The sequence below is a fragment of the Diabrotica virgifera genome, chromosome 1 (assembly GCF_917563875.1).
Source record: "Diabrotica virgifera virgifera chromosome 1, PGI_DIABVI_V3a".
Classification (NCBI taxonomy): domain Eukaryota; kingdom Metazoa; phylum Arthropoda; class Insecta; order Coleoptera; family Chrysomelidae; genus Diabrotica; species Diabrotica virgifera.
Window position 1 is genome coordinate 53,851,490 of NC_065443.1, and position 21,195 is coordinate 53,872,684.

The window sequence follows — 21,195 nt, forward strand, 5'->3', positions numbered from 1 at the left end:
GGTAGAACCTTCGTACATATAATTTTTGCACATAACCCCTCTTTTGAATAAAATGTCACCTAGCACCGTTTTGCAAATCAGCGACGCATTCTAAAAAAAATCAAATGACGGGGAGAATTGAAGTGATCACCGACTCATCGCATTAATAACTTTAACTCTCTTGTTGTGTCTAATTAAAAAAAAACTAGCCTCGTTTAATACTGCAAACTTTCTTGTTTAGATACTATTATAAACTTACATTATAGAAATGATATGACAGAGGAATTATCAGAAATTCTATCAACATATGAAATTACCTATGTTGCTGATTTAGTTGTTGTCGAAAGAGAAGTGTTAATTCCTGGTATACCCGGATTTTTGTCCAACCATTCGGAAATATACCAGCTGTGGACTCACTGTTATATAGGTACAGAAAATAGACCAAACGAAAAAATGTTATTAGACTTTTGGTATTCAAAAAATAAATCTTTTGCATTCAACACCAACCTTTATCTTGATAAATTTACAAATCAGATGGGAAGAATTCTTAAATTGGGAACTATGCATTATGAACCGTACAACATTGTAGGTAAGATATTATTTTCTATGGATGCTATACAATATGCAGTTTTTCTCACTACTTACATACATTCAAAACGAACAACTTAATTTATTTTACAAAACTATTTCTTTTAATTTTCATTGTAAATTTCTTATTTTCTAAAAATTTATTTCTCTCACTACTAACATACATTCAAAGCGAACAACTTAATTTATTTTACGCAAATTTACCATATTAAAGAAGAAATTACGTCTCTTTTTTAAAAATAACTAGACTTTTCTTATGTATGTTGATTATAAATAGATAATTTATAGTGTATCAAAAAAGTTTTGTACGCATGTACGAACAGCTTGCTTTATCTTACGTTGTTCTGAAGCTATTTTCTTGTCTTCTCTTAAAGCTATGGCTTTTTAACACCATTTTTAAAAAGAAGTTTATCTTGATGTTTTTATTTTACATGTATTTTACGTTTAATTTAACTTAATTTGCTGATGCGGTATTTTAAAGTGACGTAAATTAAATTATTACCTACATACATTATGGTGCAAATGAAAGGAATAAGATCGTTATTTCGTAGGCCGGCCACTTTAAGGAAAAATCCTGAAACAAGTAGATTTTTATTTTTAATTGTGATATTTTGGCATATATGTATGATGAAGTAATCGATTTTTTTTTTAATGAGAATAGGAATCGTGTGCTAGCTCATTTGAAAGGTTGGTTAAATCTATATTCAGTAATTTAAACAAAAATGTAATTACTTATTTATATCTAACAATAAAACACTGAAAACGTTTGTTTTCTATACTTCCACAAAATTTATTATAACTAAGTGACTACAGCTGTTTCGGCAGAGTGCCTTTCTCAAGTGATATAGTTTACAATGTGTTTGCCTTTTTAAGTCTTCAACTGAAGAGGTTGAGGAGTGGGGAGCTGTTTGTCTCGAGTTGGTCATTCAGAATTATATCTGTATTTTTCAGTTTATTAATTTCCATAGATTCTAAAAAAGATAGCTTAAGGCCTTTATTTTGAATATGCAGAATTTGAAACTCTTCATTGAAAGAATGATTATGATCAGATATAATTCTGAATGACCAACTCGAGACAAACAGCTCCCCACTCCTCAACCTCTTCAGTTGAAGACTTAAAAAGGCAAACACATTGTAAACTATATCACTTGAGAAAGGCACTCTGCCGAAGCAGCTGTAGTCACTTAGTTATAATAAATTTTGTGGAAGTATAGAAAACAAACGTTTTCAGTGTTTTATTGTTAGATAAAATGAACTTCCATCAAGTAACGGTCGAATCCATCACTTATTTATATATGGTCTTCAAAAAAATTCAATCTATTTACTCAAAAAGTCACACAGTCATACAGGGTCAGTCAACTGACACAAAAAGAAGAATGTAGGTATGCAATTGTTTTAACATAAAATACATTTTATAGCTCTTAGATGACAGAAAAAATGTTTACTTCATAAATAAACATTATTTTCTCTTAAATTCAATGTTGAAGCTACCCTCCACCTACCTCGTGACAGTTTGAATATTGAAGTTAAGCGAAAATCAATGTTTTTATGTTTTATGGCAGTAGTAAAATGTATTTTGAATAAAATAAATTACATACAGTCTTATTTTTCTGTCAATTAATTTAACTTTTTGGATACGTTGTATAAATATTTTGATTAATGTTTATATTACTGAATAGAGAATTAATTAACCTTTCAAATGAGCTAGCACGTGACCCCTACTCTCGTTAAAAAAAATCATCGATAACGTCATCAGGTCCAGATGGATGACGTCATTAGTCTGATATATCTGTCAAAAAATCATAATTTAAAAATAAAAATCGACCTCTTTTAGGCTTTTTACTTAGCCAGACTTACTTTCGTAAGTCGCCATTTACACCATACTGTATATGAGAGAACAGAAAATAATAATTATTTTGAAAGCATCTAACCAATTATGAATGCTTTCTGCAGGTTTAAGTTTTTGTTTATTTAGGTAGATCCTTTTTAATAAAAATGTATTAATGATCTCTTTTATTAATTTGTTATTAGATGGTTTCACTCCCGAAGAATATAAGGGTACTGAATCATCCGCTATGAAAATTTTCGCTAAAGAAGTAAATGCTACATACAAATTTGTTATTAATAATCAAGATTATTGGGGAGATATTTTCGAAAACTGGACAGGAAATGGATTACTAGGAATGGTGGCTGATGATACAGTTGATATAGCATTTGGTGAGTAAAATAAATTGAATATTCCATGCTACAAACATTGTCAATTTTATTAAGGCTACTCGGCTTAATAAGGCAACTTTCCCAAGGACTCGTATATTTGGTTTGACTCTCAGTTTTAGTATATTATTGACTGTCATTTGTAATTATCAACATTAATAAGAAGGTTCGTTGGTTGGTTTTGCCCGTAACCATGATAAATCGGTTTTTACCTTCAAAACTGACCCCCTTTCACTTTCCTACCTCAAATCATTCCTTTTATAACGGGTTTCAACCTGCTACTATTTCTTTTTCACTTTTTACCACTTTAAAAGTCTCTGGACCTGGTCATACATAAATAGCATATAATACAAAATTAAAAATTCTAATATTTTTTCCAGCTGCAATGGGTCACTGGGGGAAACTTCACCCTTATGTAGATTTTTCGGTGACGTTTGTGAGATCAGGAGTCACATGTATTGTACCAGCACCTCTGTAAGTATACTGAAAGGTCAAAATTTTATTATTATTGTGAAGATTAATATACAACTTTCCTTTGGCGAGATTAATTATTTGACTTTCTCTGGAGAGTTATCTTGAGTAAATTAACTAAAGAGATTTGTTAATACAATAACAACTGTATCCCCATAGTTCTGAAGTTGAGAATATCACAAACAACTGAGAACGGTATTTCACACATCGTCGGCATACTGCAAAAACTGACCAAGTCAAAAATTACTGTTTTCGAGAAATTAAAGTTTTATGTAAAATCGGGTATTAGCTTTATATGACTGCAATTTTGATATCCTGTGTATTAAAAACGTTAGTTTCTAACCACCATATTCAAACATTGGGGACTTTGAATAATTATAAAAAAAATGTACTTGGTCACTTTTTGTTGTAAAAAAAAATTAGAAATTTGACTTGGTCAAATTCAAAAAATATAATCAACACCTTATTAGGACATGATATTTATTAACTATGGTCAGTATATAAAACAAAATTAAAATCTAATCAGTTTCTGTGTCGTCGCTTTCAGAAGAAGCTGGTTCCGGTATTAGAACGTTTTTTTTTCTTGTCTACTGGAATCGATTTATACCACTCATGGAGCTCTGGAGGAATAATAATTATGTTTCTACACAATTGAATGAGGGCTGTTTTTCTTTTTCTCTTGTATAGACAATAGCTTATTGTATAACATTGGAATGTTCTTTGGAATAACAGCTGGTCCTCCCTTGCTACATACTCTTAAGAGTCTTATTGTTAGGATTACTATAATTATACTTATAAAGAATACAGCCAGGGTCACTTTTCTCATAACGCATTACTTTTAACTTTAACCATGATACTTTGTCTCCATTTTCATCTTTGACTCTATTTTTTAAGAACACCAACCTCTGCTAAGGATTTAAGATTGAAAAAGTCTGAATACCGTAATTCTTCAACTCTGTAGGCACTGCTCTTTTTTTTGCGTCTTGTAGAACAGGCTTACTTGAAGATATTCAACAGATCATTCATGGTAAAAATGGCAACATTTTTCTTGGCAGACTCAATGACACTGTGCATTGAGTCTACTTCTATGTACGAATGTCCTTTCTCCATAAAATTATGCTACAACATCTCAATGTGGGTATGTGTTACAACAATGAATGCGGCAATGAACTGATTGCGGTTTTGGCCGCATATAAACTGATCTCTGTGATGTTTTTTGGCAGAGTTTTTATCCAGTTGATCAATGCTGTTCCAATTTCGGAGCTGCCACGTTGACCATTAATATCTGTCCATGCATAACAGTGTGCAATATTTGGAGGTGTCGCTTCATAGATTGTAAAGCCTGTAAGCACACAATTTAAAGAGAATAATACATTTGTGACACATCCGAGGATGGTATTTGCAATATACCTTGTAAATCGAATGAAGCACTTAAAATGTTTTTTCTTCAACTGCTCGAAGTTTGTCAGATTTTCTTGCCTCGTCTGCTTGGTCTCTTCTTTGTAGATGTTGCTTATAATCTTCTTCATGAATAGTTTTGTTCTTGTACTGGTTGCAAATTTCACACTGGTCTTTCGTCGTATTAAAAAATGACATTATAATGTGCTCCAAATATTCTACGATAAGTGACTACACTAACATGAGCTTCATCTCGACTTTTGCACTGTTCCATATAAAGCTAAAACATTTTGCTGATTGACAAATTGGGACCCAAATATAACCTATTTGAACTTTTTCCGACAGTAATGTGATTCCATAGTCGGAAAGCTCTCAATGTGCTCCTTAACTATCTGTACAAGTTTATTTGGAGTTTTATTGTAAGGAGCATGCCTTTCCTTTTTATCCTTCATAATAAATAACCCATTTGGATTTTTGCCTTTTAAAGCATGATCCACTGGACCATAACTAATGCACAGAGTTTTTAAGAAAAATTTTTTGCATACTTAAATAATTTCTGTACTTTTCTTAAAATAGTATTTGCGGCTAGATTCTTTTCTGGTACCTGTGCCGGTTCGAATTCTGTGAACTTTTAGCAAGTGACTTATAACACAACATAATCAAATAAAGTCTTTCTGGCGTAAATGTCTTTCAGCAGTCACATGCTCTTCAACACTATTAATGCATAAGGACATTAAATATTTTCCTCTGCTGGACATCCTTTTGTTTTACTATTTTACGGTTTTTATATTGTAAACAGTTCCGAACCATCAACTAACAGCACACAATTAACGGACAAGTAGTGCAATCTACTGACAGACAAAAGTGACTAAGTTGACTTGGTCAGTTTTGTATGTAACCAAAATAGTCTTATGCACATAGTCATTATAGGCGAGTTTTGTTTGATAGTTGTATTGCATTTAAATGATTTGGTCAATTTTTCTGGTAGAACTAACAACTATTCTGAGTGACTTGGTCAAGTTAACTCAAAACTGATAAAATTTGACTTGGTCAGTTTTTGCAGTATACCGACGACATATATTACACTCCGGGAAGCCAAAATATTTGAGTTGTATAATTCCAATATTCGCTAACTCCACACGCAACATATTTTCAGTAAAAGCAAAAAACTGTATTTATCATTTCAGAGCACCTGTCTAGAAGAATTGAAATTATTCTATTAGGGATTGTAATTCTGATTTGTTGATAATAGTAGGGGAGGAAAGTATGCTAAATTTGCAGTTACTCGAGCGTTATGGGGACCTATTGGGTTGTGAAGAGTAGGTCCTAAAACTAGTTAAGTAAAATTTTCCATTTAACTGGGGACTTTCCATTTTTTAATTTAATTTTCCATTTCCAACAATCGCTTTTTTTCCGATTACAGCGCCATTTATTAATAATTCGAACAAATGTCTCGAATAAAAGTTGCTTATTTTTACGTAAAAAATCGAAATCTGCAATAAATATTGGGGCTCCTATTTAAGACCATGGGGGTCGTGTTTGGTGCCATTCGATAGATTTTTCAAAAATATTGAATACGTGTATTTTGCAGTTTCTCGACCTGATGTTCATTTCGCGAAATATCGCGGGGTATTTAAAATTTTTAATTTACCCCCACTCCTCTCCGTGGGGGTCGTGTTTGGTATCAGTCGATAGATTTTTGAAAAATATTGAACACGTATTTTTTAGTTTTTCGATCTGACGTTCTTTTCGCGAAATATTCGCTTTTTTGTGAAACTTTGTGACTCTCCCATTTCCTTACGCCCCTCTCAAATCGTCAGGTTTTTTTAATTATACACTCTTTTGCATGTACATACTTGACTGATCTTATCTTAATCTGGCGATTTCTAGTTTTTCTAAGGATATATTTTTTTTCGGACACCCCTTAACGAACTCCCCTGTATTAAGGTCCAATACAGGGTGTTTCATTACTAATTGTCCATATAGTAACTGGAGAAACCTTAGCACAAAATACGAAGATTTAACCTAAAACACTTAAATAAAATGTGGTTCCTTACTGAGTTACAGGGTGTTTTATCTAAAAATTTAAAAACTATTTTTGCTCAGCATTCTAAAACTATTCGACGTATCCTTTTCATAATTGACAGAAAGTATAGGTACTGTACAAGCTACTAAATTATGTTAAACAAACGTTTCTGGCTGTTACCAGAGGCTTACGACGGGGGAAAGTGAATGGTTGACCCTTTCCAAATTCTACGCCACTGGCGGAATTGCTATTTTAGTTCAATTTTTGGATTCTCCAATACTTTCTATGAAAATAATACACTCTTCATTCATATCGATAACGTTATTAGTTTTCGAGATATTTGAAGTTAAAAATGAAACGACACGGTTATTTTGATCAGTGTATTGTGTCGCTTCATTTATAATTTCAAATATCTCGAAAACTAATCATCTTATCATTACGAATGAAGAGTATATTATTTACATAAAAAATATTGCAAAATCCAAAAATTACACTAAAACAGCAATTTCGTCAGTGGCGTAGAATTTGGGAAGGGTCAACCAGCCACTATCCCCTGCCGTACGCCTCTGGTAGTAGCTAGAAACGTTTATTTATCTTAATTTAGTAGGGTGTACAGTACCTACACTTTCTGCCACGTATGATAAGGATACGCCAAATAGTTTTAAAGTACTGGGTACAAATAATTTTTAAATTTTAATCACATGAATCATCTCATAAATTAATCAAAATAACTCTGCCGTTTCCTGTTTAACTTCAACTTTCTCGAAAACTAATGACTTTATCGTTACCAATGAAGAGTATATTTTTTACGTATAAAGTATTGGAGAATCTAAAAATGGCACTAAAATAGTAATTACTCCAGTGGCGTAGAATTTGAGAAGGGTCAACCATTCACTATCCCCTGTCGCACGCCTCTGGTAGTAGCTAGAAACGTTTGTTTATCATAATTTAGTAGGGTGTATAATAGTTGCACTTTCTGCCAAGTATGAAAAGAATGCGTTGAATAGTGTTAATATGCTGAGCAAAAATAGTTTTTCAACTTTTAGATAAAACACCCTGTAACTCAGTAAGGAACCACATTTTGTTTAAGTGTTTTAGGTTAAATCTTCGTATTTTGTGCTAAGGTTTCTCCAGTTACTATATGGACAATTATTAATGAAACACCCTGTATATGGTAGGGGTACATTTCCAGGGTACTTCCCATGTGATAATCTGACGCGTTCGGGTAACTGCAAAAGTCCCCGCTTGGGCTCCCCTTTTACGTAATTTGGTTAATAAAACAAAAGATAAAAATGTATTTATGTAGGTATAAAAAAGTGGATTTAGCAGGTTTTGAAACTTTATTTTATTCTTCTTTTATTAGGACATGCATTTTCAGCTTGTTTAGCTATTTCTTCCATTATTTTAATTAATAAATGCAAATTACGGACAACAATATTCACACAGTTTTGAACTGTAACGCCATATTGAAATCTTCAGAATAGGCTGTTGTGATTGGTTGAAACGGATTTAATGCTATTTGGAAGTTAGTATAAAAGGAGCTGGAGGGTTTTGGAAAAAATCTTAACGTTACTGTCAAATTTAGTCGGGAGCTTGCAGTTTTCGGTACAAAACGAACATAATGACATCTAAAAAAATTGCACTGACCATCTAGAAACAAAGATACTTCAAAATATGCAAAAAGTGGAGTGGGCGGATGTTCGAATTATACGACTCATTTGTGAGTATTAAAATATTAAAAAATATGTGCGTTGATTTGGTGCCACAAAATATTTTTTTTTAATAAAATTTGATCAATTAAGCGAAAACAATTATTTAATGTTGATATCGCATCACATAATGTTTTCCGCCTACCTCTATCCAAAGTATACATTTTCTGACCTCATTGCAAGGAGCAAAGTCGTACTTTTTCTCCCTAGGGAGACAAAGTACTTTTACTCCCTAGGGAGTAAAAGTAAAAGTTACGTCATGACATTTCATTGATGAAATTATTGACTTAATTACTTATTGACGCCCTATAGAATATATATTATATTCTATTACGTAAGTATCTATACATTTTAACGTTTATTTATTACTCTGTATTTTGCAGAGTGGTAAAAAACAGTAAATTGTTATTTTGATTTAACAATGTTTACATTAGATAATAATATGACTTGTATTTGACAGTTGACAGTTATACTGTACCTGCATGTTAGTTTTATTTCTCTAATACATTTTGTTAGTTAGTTACATAAAATTATTTAAAAATGAAAAAATTACTTGTTATTTGAGGGAGGTGGAAAAGCCATATGTATAACATGAGAGTAAAGTGCCTTTTCCTCCCTTGAATGATTACTGCACTCCGCTACGCGTCGGGCAGTAAACTTCATTCTCGGGAGGAAAAGCTCCCTTGCTATACAAATGCAGTGGAACTTGCTTATATAGCGTCATTGAAGGGTCAAGTAAAAAAATGACGCTATATCAGAATGACGCTATACAAGAGGTAGAAAAAAATGAGATTTTAACGAGGCAAAATTTTATTACAGCATTATTGCTGCATTTAGGATAAAAAAAAATAAGAAATAAAACCTATTATGTATATAAAACTTACATTTTATGAAAAAGTTCTCTAATGCTGAAAAAAGTCAATTATTTTCTTCTGCACAACCCTTTCCGAAAAATAAAGTTTGTAAACCGGAAACCCTTTATCCTTCATAAAATATAAAAAAATGACAACCGTCTTTAAAATTTTATGACGCTATAGACGAGGGTTACCTTATTTTTAGCCGATAAAACCGGGTTTTTAATAATGTTATTGAATAGGTTTTGGCCGGACCTATTAAAAATTGACGTTACAACCGAGATGACGTAACTACCGAGGCCGTAATATCCAAGTTCCACTGTAGCTATTTAAGCCGGTTTGAAGCATGGGACGAATTACGAGTACATGCCAAAATCGTCATGCTATTGACCAACATGCATTGCTACCAAAAAGGATGCAAAATATAAAGTAATGATGGCAATCAGATAGATCACATATTATGCAAAAAATGGTAAGCAATAATGAATGACGTTAGATCATATAGAGGAGCAAACGCGGCCATTTTCTAATAGTAGGAAAATAAAAATGAGGGTAATTAAAAAGAGAGAACAAGACAAAACAAAAAGAAGATTAACCCTGGAGAAGTTTAAAGTACAGAAACTAAGAGAACAATATGAAACAACCCTAAAGAAAAATCTAACAAAAGCAAATAACCCAGAGAAAAAATAAAAAAATATAAACGGATTTATTTCGAATTCAGCTGAAGAAGTACCAGGACAGGGGGAAATAAAAAGAAGAAAAGAGAGGTTCGATGTAGAATGTGAAATCAAACTCAAACAGAAAGATAAATGGATATCAACTAAAGAAGAACATCATCGAAAACAAAGAAAAGAAGAGAGTGTCAAACCAATGTTGCAAGAACAAATAAAAACTGTAGATGGTAGAGTTGTTAAAGGATATAGAAAAGAATAGTAACAACAGCGCTAAACCATTTGGATACCTAAAAGTTCAACAAAGACAATTCAGATGAGTAGTTAAAATTGACAATAGATCATATGAAACACAGTTCACAGACCTACAGTCGGAAAAATGAAAGAATACCCATGAGCGAACATTAAAACACGCTGTATTTTCCTGTCACCGTATCACAAAGAAAATTGTTCAGTGCAAGTACATGTAACAATAAGTACCTATTACATGTACTTGCGCTGGCCAATTTTTTGTGTGACACGGTGACAGGAAAATACAGCGTGTTTTATATGTTCGTTCATGGGTATTCTTTCATTTTTCCTACTGTATATAAATGCAAAGAAAGACCTGATGGGGAAGAATGCGCAATAGAAGATATGAGATATAATGAAATAGGAATACCAACACATGATCAATATTTAGACATCATTCAAAAAAATTAACAGAAAAAAAACACCTGGTCCAGATAAAGTTCCCAACGAGCTAATTAAAAATGGAGGGGAAATTTTATTAACAAGCATCTATTACCTATTAGTCAGTCTGACAAATTCCTTAGTCACGTGGTACATCCAACTTAATTCTTGTTGGTTGTCGTGGATATGTCGGTGTTTGCACCGAATTCGAAGGTCATGTCGAATCATGTTAACATAATGTCATGTATGATGCCGATTTATAATCTGTAATACGGTTCTTGTTGGCTAAACATAACAAACCAAAGGACCGCGATAACTGTGACGTCAAATCAATGTAGACTACTCTGGAAAGGTTTCCAAATAAAGCAAAAATCTGTCAAAAATTCACACGTGGTGTTTATTTTCGTTTTTATAATTCGAATATATTGCTTGAAGGATGTTTAATTTTTACAAAATGGTAATGAGTTGGGTACCCGTGATTGTAATCAATGCTCATAGTATATTTCCCACGCTATTTCCAAATAGAACTGGTTAAGAACCTGAAGAAACGCAGTAGGTACTATGTAGTGTGTAAATCCTTGATTTTGTGTAAGGACATTTATAAAATTAAAGGCAATATGATTGATATGGCCAGTCCCGGAGCTAGGGTATCAGGTGCCCGCAGTGGCGGTTTAACCTAACTTCGGGCCCTAGGCGCTGGAGGTTTAGGGGCCCCCTACACTGCTATTCGTTGTCAGTTTTTTAACAAGAAAACACATGCATTAACTATAAATGTTTATTGTAAAATCCATAAAATATTTTTTTAAACAAGCAAGAAAAATAGCAAACGTAAGAAATAATCCAAAAAATACATTTAAAAACATAAATAAAAAACAGAAAGTTCCACAAAACAACACATGACAAGCCAAAAAACATATTCTAAAAAGTACATAAAGACAAAAATTAGATCACTTTTTTTCTTGACTTGGCATTCGCAAACAGCCTTATAATATTATCACAATTTAGTTTCTCCAGTTCTTAATTTTCTATAAACAATAGTGATAATAAGTCTAGGTTTTCTTGGCCCAAATTTGACCTTAAATAAATTTTTATTCTCTTTAAAGCCGAAAAAGTCCGCTCGTCTAACGCATTAGAAATTGGTATCGTCAAATAAATTTTGCAGTAAAGTTAAAATATTGGGAAAAGTTGCCTTTACATCCTGGATGATACAAGTTTTCCATAAATTGTATGTTTATTCAAATTTTGGCATAACGTTACAAAATGGGTAATTATTTAATTATGCAAGTTCTCTTGGGTTTCATCAACATCGTTTTTATGTTTCTCGCATAAAGTATTAATTGACGTCTTGACTTCTTCTTTATATCTAGGGTAAAAAAAACATCTAAAAGCTGATGTTACATCCTTGTAGTATTCAATTCCCGATTCTGAAATCAGCGAATAATTTTCGACTCTACGACTCTAGATTTTCTGGACAGCGATTTTTTTGTCGCTGCGACTACAAACCGCAAGTGTAGTGCTAGCCATAGGTGTATAATGCCAAATTACAATTTTTGGAATCACTTTACTTTTGAATATTTGAGCTATATATACTATTGTTTGGGTATTGGTATTTTCGAGAATAATCTATTCTTTATATAAATTAGATTTATGTATATCTTTTTTTGTCTTTCGTTTAACTATTTTAAAAGGACTTATTTTGTTCCTGTTTTAAAAGAACTTATTTTAAAGCCGAAAAGTGAGAAAAATTATTATTTAAGCCCCACAATTCAAAATGAAATTATTAGAAACTAAAAAACTCCCTTTGTGCGATTATTTTGGATACAATTCGAGACATGGTCATTGATTAATAAACTACAGTTTTTACCCACCACCTAGGTAGTTTTTAATCAATGACATGGCGAAATCTGACAAATTTCTGTAGTTTTTTGGAAAAGGGCCCCGCCACAAGCACTGACACGGGGCCCCTGTGGGGCTAGGCTATGGCACTGTGTATAAGCTTGAAGAGATGTAACAATAGAACAAAGGCGTTTGAAGTGTATTGGAGTATTGCGTATTAGATTATTTTCAGAGAATATGTAAAATATTTAGCGACTTTATTTTTTTATAATTAAAAGGAACGGGCCCCTCCGGATCCCGGGCCCCTGGGCGCCCGCCCCAAGCGCCCAGTGGATAAACCGGCACTGGGTGCCCGCCTGCAAAAGTAGCATGGGCGCCCTTCGGTTGTTTAAAATTAGGATTTTGTGTAACACCAACAGAAAAAAAGCTCATTATGGCGCCCCTAAACAACGGCGTCTTTCAGGCCTGTTATCGCCGGCCCTGGATATGACTAACAAGGATTGTGTCTTCAGAAAAAATGTGCAGATGATTGTTAAAACAAAATAAAATTGAAAATGATTACACAAATCACGTGTATAATCAATTGACAATTGACAGACGTCAAACTTTTGCTTTGTTTGTAAATCTTTTTGAAGTTTTGACGTCACACTATCACGCTCCATTGAAATTGAATGCGAAATTTGTGTTATTTATGGGAACAATATATGTAATAACTGAAGGTGGAGTGTATCAAGAGTGCATTAAATTAAAAAATGGCCGAATCAATGTGCACGATGGAGAACGAAGTGGACGGCCAAGTATTGCGACTGATGAACTTGTCTTTGTCTTGTCAATTCAAGTGGGCAGTGGGAGGTGTTTTCTCATCTGATCTGCCGTATAGTCCGGATCTTGCACCTAGCGACTACCACCTGTTTCGAGCAATGAAGGCCTAGCTTGCAACGCATCGGTTTGATGACGATGTTGAGCTACGGGACGGCGTGAACACCTAATCAAAGTCTCAGGTGGCAGAATTTTATGACGATGGTATTTCAAAGCTAGTTCACCGCTATGATAAATGCCTGAATTTGCTGGGAGATTATGTAGAAAACTAGTATTTGAGTGTGTCTTTCAAATGTATATGTTACCGGTAAAACCTGATTTCAGGACAAACTAGTTTGGCTTAGGCCAAACTAGTTTGTCCTATCGCGTGTAGGCCAAACTAGTTTGTCCTAGGCCAAACTAGTTTATCCTGATATAAATACACACACTTCAAGCCAAACTAGTTTATTGTGAAGTGTATGTTTTTATATCAAGATAAACTAGTTTAGACTAGTCTAAAACCAATTTAATCTAGTCGAAAGTACATAATTGATTACAGATTGGTTGCTGATTTAAACGTAAGTTTAGAAAACACTATTAAGAGTTATAAGACTTTTAAGTATTTAGGGTAAATGATAAACCGAGATGGCACTTGTATGAAAGATATAGAAATGAAAATAGTACGTAAAAAACAAGCCAAGAAAGCACTCCAGGAAGTGATATATGGAAGAACACTCTAACTAAAGAAAACAAAAAAGGATTTTCCAGGGAATAGTGCTACACTAGCGCAGGGCACACCCTACAAGAGGAAGAATGGCCAGTGACAACAATAATACGAAATAAAATACGAACAGTTGAATTGGAGTTTATGAGAAGGTGTCTACAAATTACCAGATAGGATAGAATAAGAACAGAGGTAATATGAAACAGAATAGAAGTAGAATGCTCAATTACAAAAAAGTTGTAGTAGTAAAAGTAGAGCCCTGAAATGGTACGAGCATGTAGAAAGAATGCCAGAGCACAGGTGGCCGAAAAGATTACTGGACTGGACCCGCGGGGAGGAAGACGTAGAGGAAAACCTGCTGTGAGATTGAAAACTCACATCGGAAATGCTATGTAGATAGAGACCTCAGAGATGGCAACTGGGAGAATAGAGTTCTATGGAAGACGAAAACGGCAAACTCGTAATGGGAAAAAGCCAAGAAGAAGAAAGTAATTTAGCGAACTAGTACGATTTAATATAAATAATAAATTGAATAAAATACGTTGTTCTTGGAAAAATAATCATTTTTATTAAAATTATAATTATTCGTAACAAACAAACAATAATATTGAGTTATATTCGTGGTCAGACGGACAGACAACCTAGGTCAAATTTCTCACCTTTAGTACCATCCTTGGATTATAAGCTTTCATTTAACACCTCATTTGTCATTCTACCTGGTATAATACGGAGGAGTTGAGTTCACGGACAGACAGACAGACGGACGGACGAACGGACAGACGGACGTGTATAATTCAACGTTTCCACATTTTTCAAAATTGGTATAAACAATATTAATTCGTACTCGATTTTATTCATAAGTGTATCTTTTCTTTTAATTTTTGGAGAAAACCTCATCCTACTATGTATTATTTTTTATTTTATTTAATTATACAAGAACATATTGATTTATAGCATGTATCAATATCTTCATTCGATGTATCATATGATACAATATATCGATGTATAATTTTTTTTGCCATCCCTCTTGGGACGTGATTTGGGAATTCCCAGCATGTAAAAGTCCTTACATATTCGCTAAATTACTTTCGACTCGGCTAAATTGGTTTAGACTAGGCCGTACTAGTTTATCCTGAAGTGCGAGTCTTTATTATATCAGGATAAACTGGTTTATCCTAGGCCAAACTAGTTTGGCCTGAAGTGTGTGTATTTATATCAGGATAAACGATAAACTAGTTTGGCCTACGCGCGATAGAACAAACTAGTTTGGCCTAGGCCATACTAGTTTATCCTAACGCGCTTAGGACAAACTAGTTTGGCCTAGGCCAAACTAGTTTGTCCTGAAATCGGGTTTGGCCGGTAACATATACATATGCCTAATGAAATCTTTTTCTTGTAATTTTTTTTTGTATTCCAAAACGTAACATACTATAATATCAGGATAGCCTGAGTATGTTAAAACTATACAGCAACTGGTATGGTCCTTTTTATGGATATTTTTCAGTGCGTCACAAATGATAGAAAAAAAGGTAAGTCCGTGATAATATACATTATTTATAACATGACATTTTAGTTAAATCTGACAGTTGTCACATTTAATTTGCAATTTGGCATAAAAACAAATCAATTGTGTTTACTGTATTTATAAAATGGTATTTTCCTTGATTTGTATAGTCTTATAAATTGTACAGAATATATTCGTAGATATATTATATAATTCGTAAATATCTTTTTCGGTTATAGCGCCATCTATCGACAACTAGAATAAATGATATAATCACAGACGTGCCTTTTTTCTGTCACATACCATTTAATGCGTTAGAAAGAAATCGAAAATCTGTGACGCACTGAAAGATGCCTTGATGAGAAAAAGAATAGCCTTTCAATTAGGAGTAAATAATTGACGAACGTATATAAGTAAAATCGTATAACATGTCACTTGACGCCTGATATTTAATGAAATAAAATAATAAAATATTATACATAAAATATAATGTTACACAGAAACAAATCTAATTGTTGTTCTGAAGCTATGATTTTTTGTGGCGGATATTCTTGAGTTGGGATTGATTTCATGTAATCGAATGAACTATCTTTTAGTAAAGTCGTCCCAGGAACGCAACTCATCAATATTGGCAATATCATTTTAAAGTCGTCTACTTTAAAATGTATAATACGTGTCTAAATTGCCGATATAAATGAGTCAGATTAAATAAATTATTAGAAGAATTTTTTACTAAGCAACAACATTTTATTTATTTAGTATTATTTTGTATTTTGACAACGACACCCGACTTGGGCGTCGAAACGTTAATAAAATCATTTTTAGGTAAAATTGTGGCTTATTTCCCATTTGAATATACTTGATAACAAATCTAATAGCATGACAATCTTATACTTATTTATAGTTTTCAAAACAGGGCCCGGATTACGTACACTCGATACGCATCGTATCCGCCATGTTTTACTGTAGCGCCTTATGGGAAAACATGGCGGATACGATGCGTATCGAGTGTACGTAATCCGGGCCCAGATTAGTTATAGGTACCTATGGAGACCTGTAAAAAGGAGTGGAAACGCAATGCATCGTTTGTGGGCTAACTTTTCAACCTCTAATTCAGCTTTCAGCAGTGGTCGCCAGAGGCGCAAGTGTTCGAATAAATGCTACAAATACATTAGCTCTTATGGACTTATTTAATATTTAACTCATTTTATTTTGTGTTTTTAGCGTAATTAGACATTAATTTATTGGTTGATTAGTGCTGAATATGTTTTATGCCAAAAATAAATTATTTTAACTTTATAGCATATCGACGTGTGGTAAAAAGTGTATTATTTCTATACCATTGTAGATGGAGGTGTATCATCAAATTTAAATTTTTCATTACTTTAATGTAAAACAGCTTATTTAGAAGCGGAAATATTTTGTCATATTATTATTATCTAACTGCCACATTTATATACCAACAGTATTTAAACTTCAAATTAATTAATTAATACCAAAATGTCCCATCAATTGATATCAAAAAGTTTGTTAGTTGAAAAAATTGAACTTTTAACTGTACTTAATTGTTTTTAAAAAGTTAAAAGTTTAAAACGTTATTTGAAGTTTATTGAACAATTTTTTTTTAATTATTCTTTTTATCAAAATTTAATATGCTTTTTCTTTTGTACATTTCATTTATACATATCCTGAAAGCTTATATACAAATGTTTAAATTTAGTTAATTAAAATATATGTAAATTAACTACAGACGAGACTCTGACTTTTATAAAATTAGTGTTAATTTTTGTGAAATATTTTGTCTCAAAAAAATGCATTGTTTCGACAGAAAAACTTTCAAGATCCTCTTACTCTTATCCTTATAATTTTCAGATTAAAATAAAAACCAATAATAGGTAAAACACAAATTTTATTTACACCGAAGGAAATGACATACAAGCGAATATAATCCGTGAACGTTATAATAACATAAAGACAAATCTTTATAAAAAGTCTTGTATTAACTTCGTTAAGTTCCCTTTTGAATTTTTTATCGAAACGATAACTCTATATAAATCCCGGTACGAACAAGTTCTTTTAGTGTAAGCTTTCTTGGCACTCATATTTAACCACCAAAACCAGTAATCTTATATTAACTACGAATAATTAATTATTTTCGAAATTTTCATATTCACTCCAATGCAAAACTAGCATCTATCTCTACGCCACCGCCGCCCTAGCGAGAAACCAAGCAAACAGGCAAAATCGTGTACACAAATTTCAAGGTCGTCCTATCTCGATTCCTCTCCTCTGTGTAGGTCTCCATAGTTATACCTAAACTTCATGAATATTCATAATAAATAACAAATAACAACCAAACATTTTTAGGTTGGCAGCAGGTTGGCTTACACCCTGGTATTCATATTCTAATAGTATGTGGGCATTGGTTGGTGCTAGCTTTTTTACTTGCGTTGTTGTGCACTTTATCATGACTATGTTAAAAACTAAAATGCTTATTGGCAGGTAATGTATGTTGCATTTTAAAAATAGCAATGACTTAGGTAAAAATAAATAGACTCAGCAACTGCTGTAAAAATTGTCATCAACATGATTCCCTTTGTTCTTTATTGTTTTTAATACGAAGTATCACGAAGTTAACACGATCGAAGATCGTTTTCTTTATATACAGGGTGATTCGTTAAGAATGTCCAATCTATGAGCTGTAGATTCCAGACCTCAAAATATTATGATTTAACCCCAATCACTAAATAAAATGTGGCTATTTACTGACTTTCAGGGTATTTTATTTAAAACTTTAAAAACTATTTGTACCCACTAGGTAGGGGAGACTGGGTAACAGTGAGACATGGGTAACAGTGAGACACTTGAAATATTTTCCCTCCCTTTCACCACGTGAAGATATTATTACTTATGCATGCCTGCTGTATTTACTGGTTATTGATTACTAATATGTTCGGCGGCCGTGCAGTTTCAGTTTAAGATTTATCGTGATAAAGTGTGTTTGGTGGGCACTAAGTAAAATAATACAGGGATTTTGAGAATTTTTTATAAAAGCATGTTAATTATTAAGATTTTTCTAGTATTACTATAACATTGTGTGTAGATTAGTAAACATGATGCCACAGTTTAGCAATGCAAACTAAGTTTTATAATAACAAAAATAATATTTTTTAAATTTTATGGCAAATGGGTAACAGTGAGACGGGGTACATTGAGACATGTCTCACTGTTACGCAGATGTTATAAAAAATTACATTTTGTATTTTTTTTCTAAAATTTGTAGTAAAAGGCATTAAGATGATATTGCCAAAGCCAGTTTCTTAACGTCTTACTAAACGGCAAATTTTTTTTCATTAGAGACAAATTTCAATTTAATAAATGTTCGTTATTTCCGATCCCAATTTTTTTAATAAATAAGTACTTTGTAACTTGAATTTTTTTTTATTTGTTTTATTTTTCATATAAATAAATATTTTGTAATTTAAATGTTTTTTATGTTTTCTTTCCTATAAATATTATACTGTCTCACTGTTACCCATGCATGGGTAACACTGAGACAAATGACAACTTGACCTTATGTTACGAATACAAACTAAACAAACCGAACTATTTTCAAATTTGACTTTTTCTTGTGTAATGAACACATGTGAGAATACAATCCTGAAGAAATTTTGTTTATACATGTCACAGTAGTGGACTTATGGTTAAATGAAAAAAAAAAGTGTCTCGCTGTTACCCAGTCTCCCCTACTTTAAAAATATTTGACATATCCTTGTCATACTTAACAGAAAGTGTAGGCACTGTACACACTACTAAACTTTGTTAAATAAATGTTTGTGATTACTACCACAGGCGTACGACAGGGGAAAGTGATTGGTTGACCCTTACCGAATTCTATGCCACTGACGGAATTGCTATTTGAGCGTAATTTTTAGATTCTCCAATACCTTCTATGTAAATAATATACTCTTTATTGTTAACGGTAAAATCATTAGTTTTCGAGATATTTGAAGCGGCACAATACATTAATAGGGAACTTGCATAAAATTTTAAATTCGAAAAAAATGTTATAAATAACAACAGAACATATAATAATTTAAAACATGTATCAAAAATAAAAAAAAGTTGATTTTGTGTTCCGTTTGGCCCTAAAGACGATTCTAAATTCAAATTATAGCAGCTAGCCCAAAACGCGTCGTGACATCATATGGTTATATGTTTACATTCTGCACCAACAAAGTAAACAAAATTGTATATAATTTTAAATTAGACATTATAAGCGTCAGTAGAAAATACAGTTAGGTATGTGACGTCACAAGTGTTTTTGATCATTTAAAGTATTTTAAATACATTCTTTGTTTCCATAGTAAACTTTCTTTCCTTTCCTTCAAAAACTGTATCAAACTCCAATCTCAACAAACTGGTGTATAATATTATTACAATGACATACGATAAATGTCATTAAAATGTAAATATTTTCCCTTATTCGGCGACGATGAGCTGGCCAAATACCAAAGTAGGTGGAGGCCAATAAACTAAAGAAGAAGAATATAAATATAACCATAAAAATAAATAAAGTATAACTGTGTGACGTCACGGGTCGTTTGAACAATTTTAAATACACAGAAGATTTTATTTGTACTTCTAAGTTATTATGAGTTTTTGAAGCATGAAATTTTGGAAATCTCATTTTTAAACAAAACTGAACATTATTATGTAATAAAAAACGCTGGACGGAAGGGCCGCCCGAGAACTTTATCGTACCGATCTATTATCGTTATGGTACTAGATACTGGAATTCTATAAAAATAACAAAGTTACTCGTTATTTTGATATTTTAGAAACACCTACTGTACTTAAAAGTATTTTATGGTTCTACGCATCATTAATTCCTGCATTTGAGAAAATGTTCGATGCCATATTTCGGGGACACACTATAGATGTGTAGATTATTGCATAAATCAATAGAATATTATAGTCATACTTTCATTTCAAATTAGTTCATTTTTCTGAGAAATTAATAGTTTACAATATTTGCATTTGATTCTATTTCGATTACGCCAGTCAATGCGCGAGATTAAAAACAAGATATTATCTCCAAATTCTATCCTACTGCATGGATTTTAATGAAATTTTGGGAGTAGCCCAATCTCCTAATTCAAAGTCTATCCTATATACTATGGCGCTTTTATCATGGGGGAAGTTCCCACCACTTCTCAGGGGTGAAATATTTTTATTTTCGAATTACATGGAGAAAAAGGAAGATTTTTAAGAAAATTTAAAAATTCATTCTATAATTTGATCACATTTTTTACAAAAACCATTCATTTTAAACCCGTTCAACACTTTGAAAGTAGAAATAACACTATATATATATATTAAAAGGTATTGTAGAAGGAAAACAATGCATTTAAATTATGGTAGATGGGGAGTTAAATGTATATACTTTTCATTTTTCCTTAAAGTACATTAGTCATATATTTTTTTGCACCATATCTCGCTTAGTTTGTAAGTAACCGACATTTAACGGTGCTCGTTTTAAAGGCCTTTTCAAACACTACAAAAGGTGTTGGTAGCATTATACACCTAAAACCTACCGTTCCTCTGTTATTTCAAGTTGAATACACCAATTTGAGCATGCACCAAAAAACAAACTATTTTCACCTACCATATCTCTTTTTGTATTATAAATAGAACATTTACGAAGGAACGAATCTCTTTATTATTTATAATCTAAAAAATGTTTTATAT

At 32.4% G+C, this 21,195-nt stretch overlaps 1 protein-coding gene across 1 annotated transcript in view; it reads left to right on the forward strand.

The window, feature by feature from the left end:
- Positions 1–206: 206 nt before the first annotated feature.
- LOC114324952 (uncharacterized) overlaps positions 207–21,195 on the forward strand; it is a 62,648-nt gene continuing 41,659 nt past the window's right edge. Inside the window, exons 1-4 of the mRNA XM_050659907.1 lie at positions 207–568; positions 2,599–2,784; positions 3,162–3,255; positions 17,812–17,946. Coding sequence (XP_050515864.1) covers positions 253–568; positions 2,599–2,784; positions 3,162–3,255; positions 17,812–17,946 — 731 coding nt within the window. The 5' untranslated portion in view covers positions 207–252. The remainder of the gene's footprint in view (positions 569–2,598; positions 2,785–3,161; positions 3,256–17,811; positions 17,947–21,195) is intronic.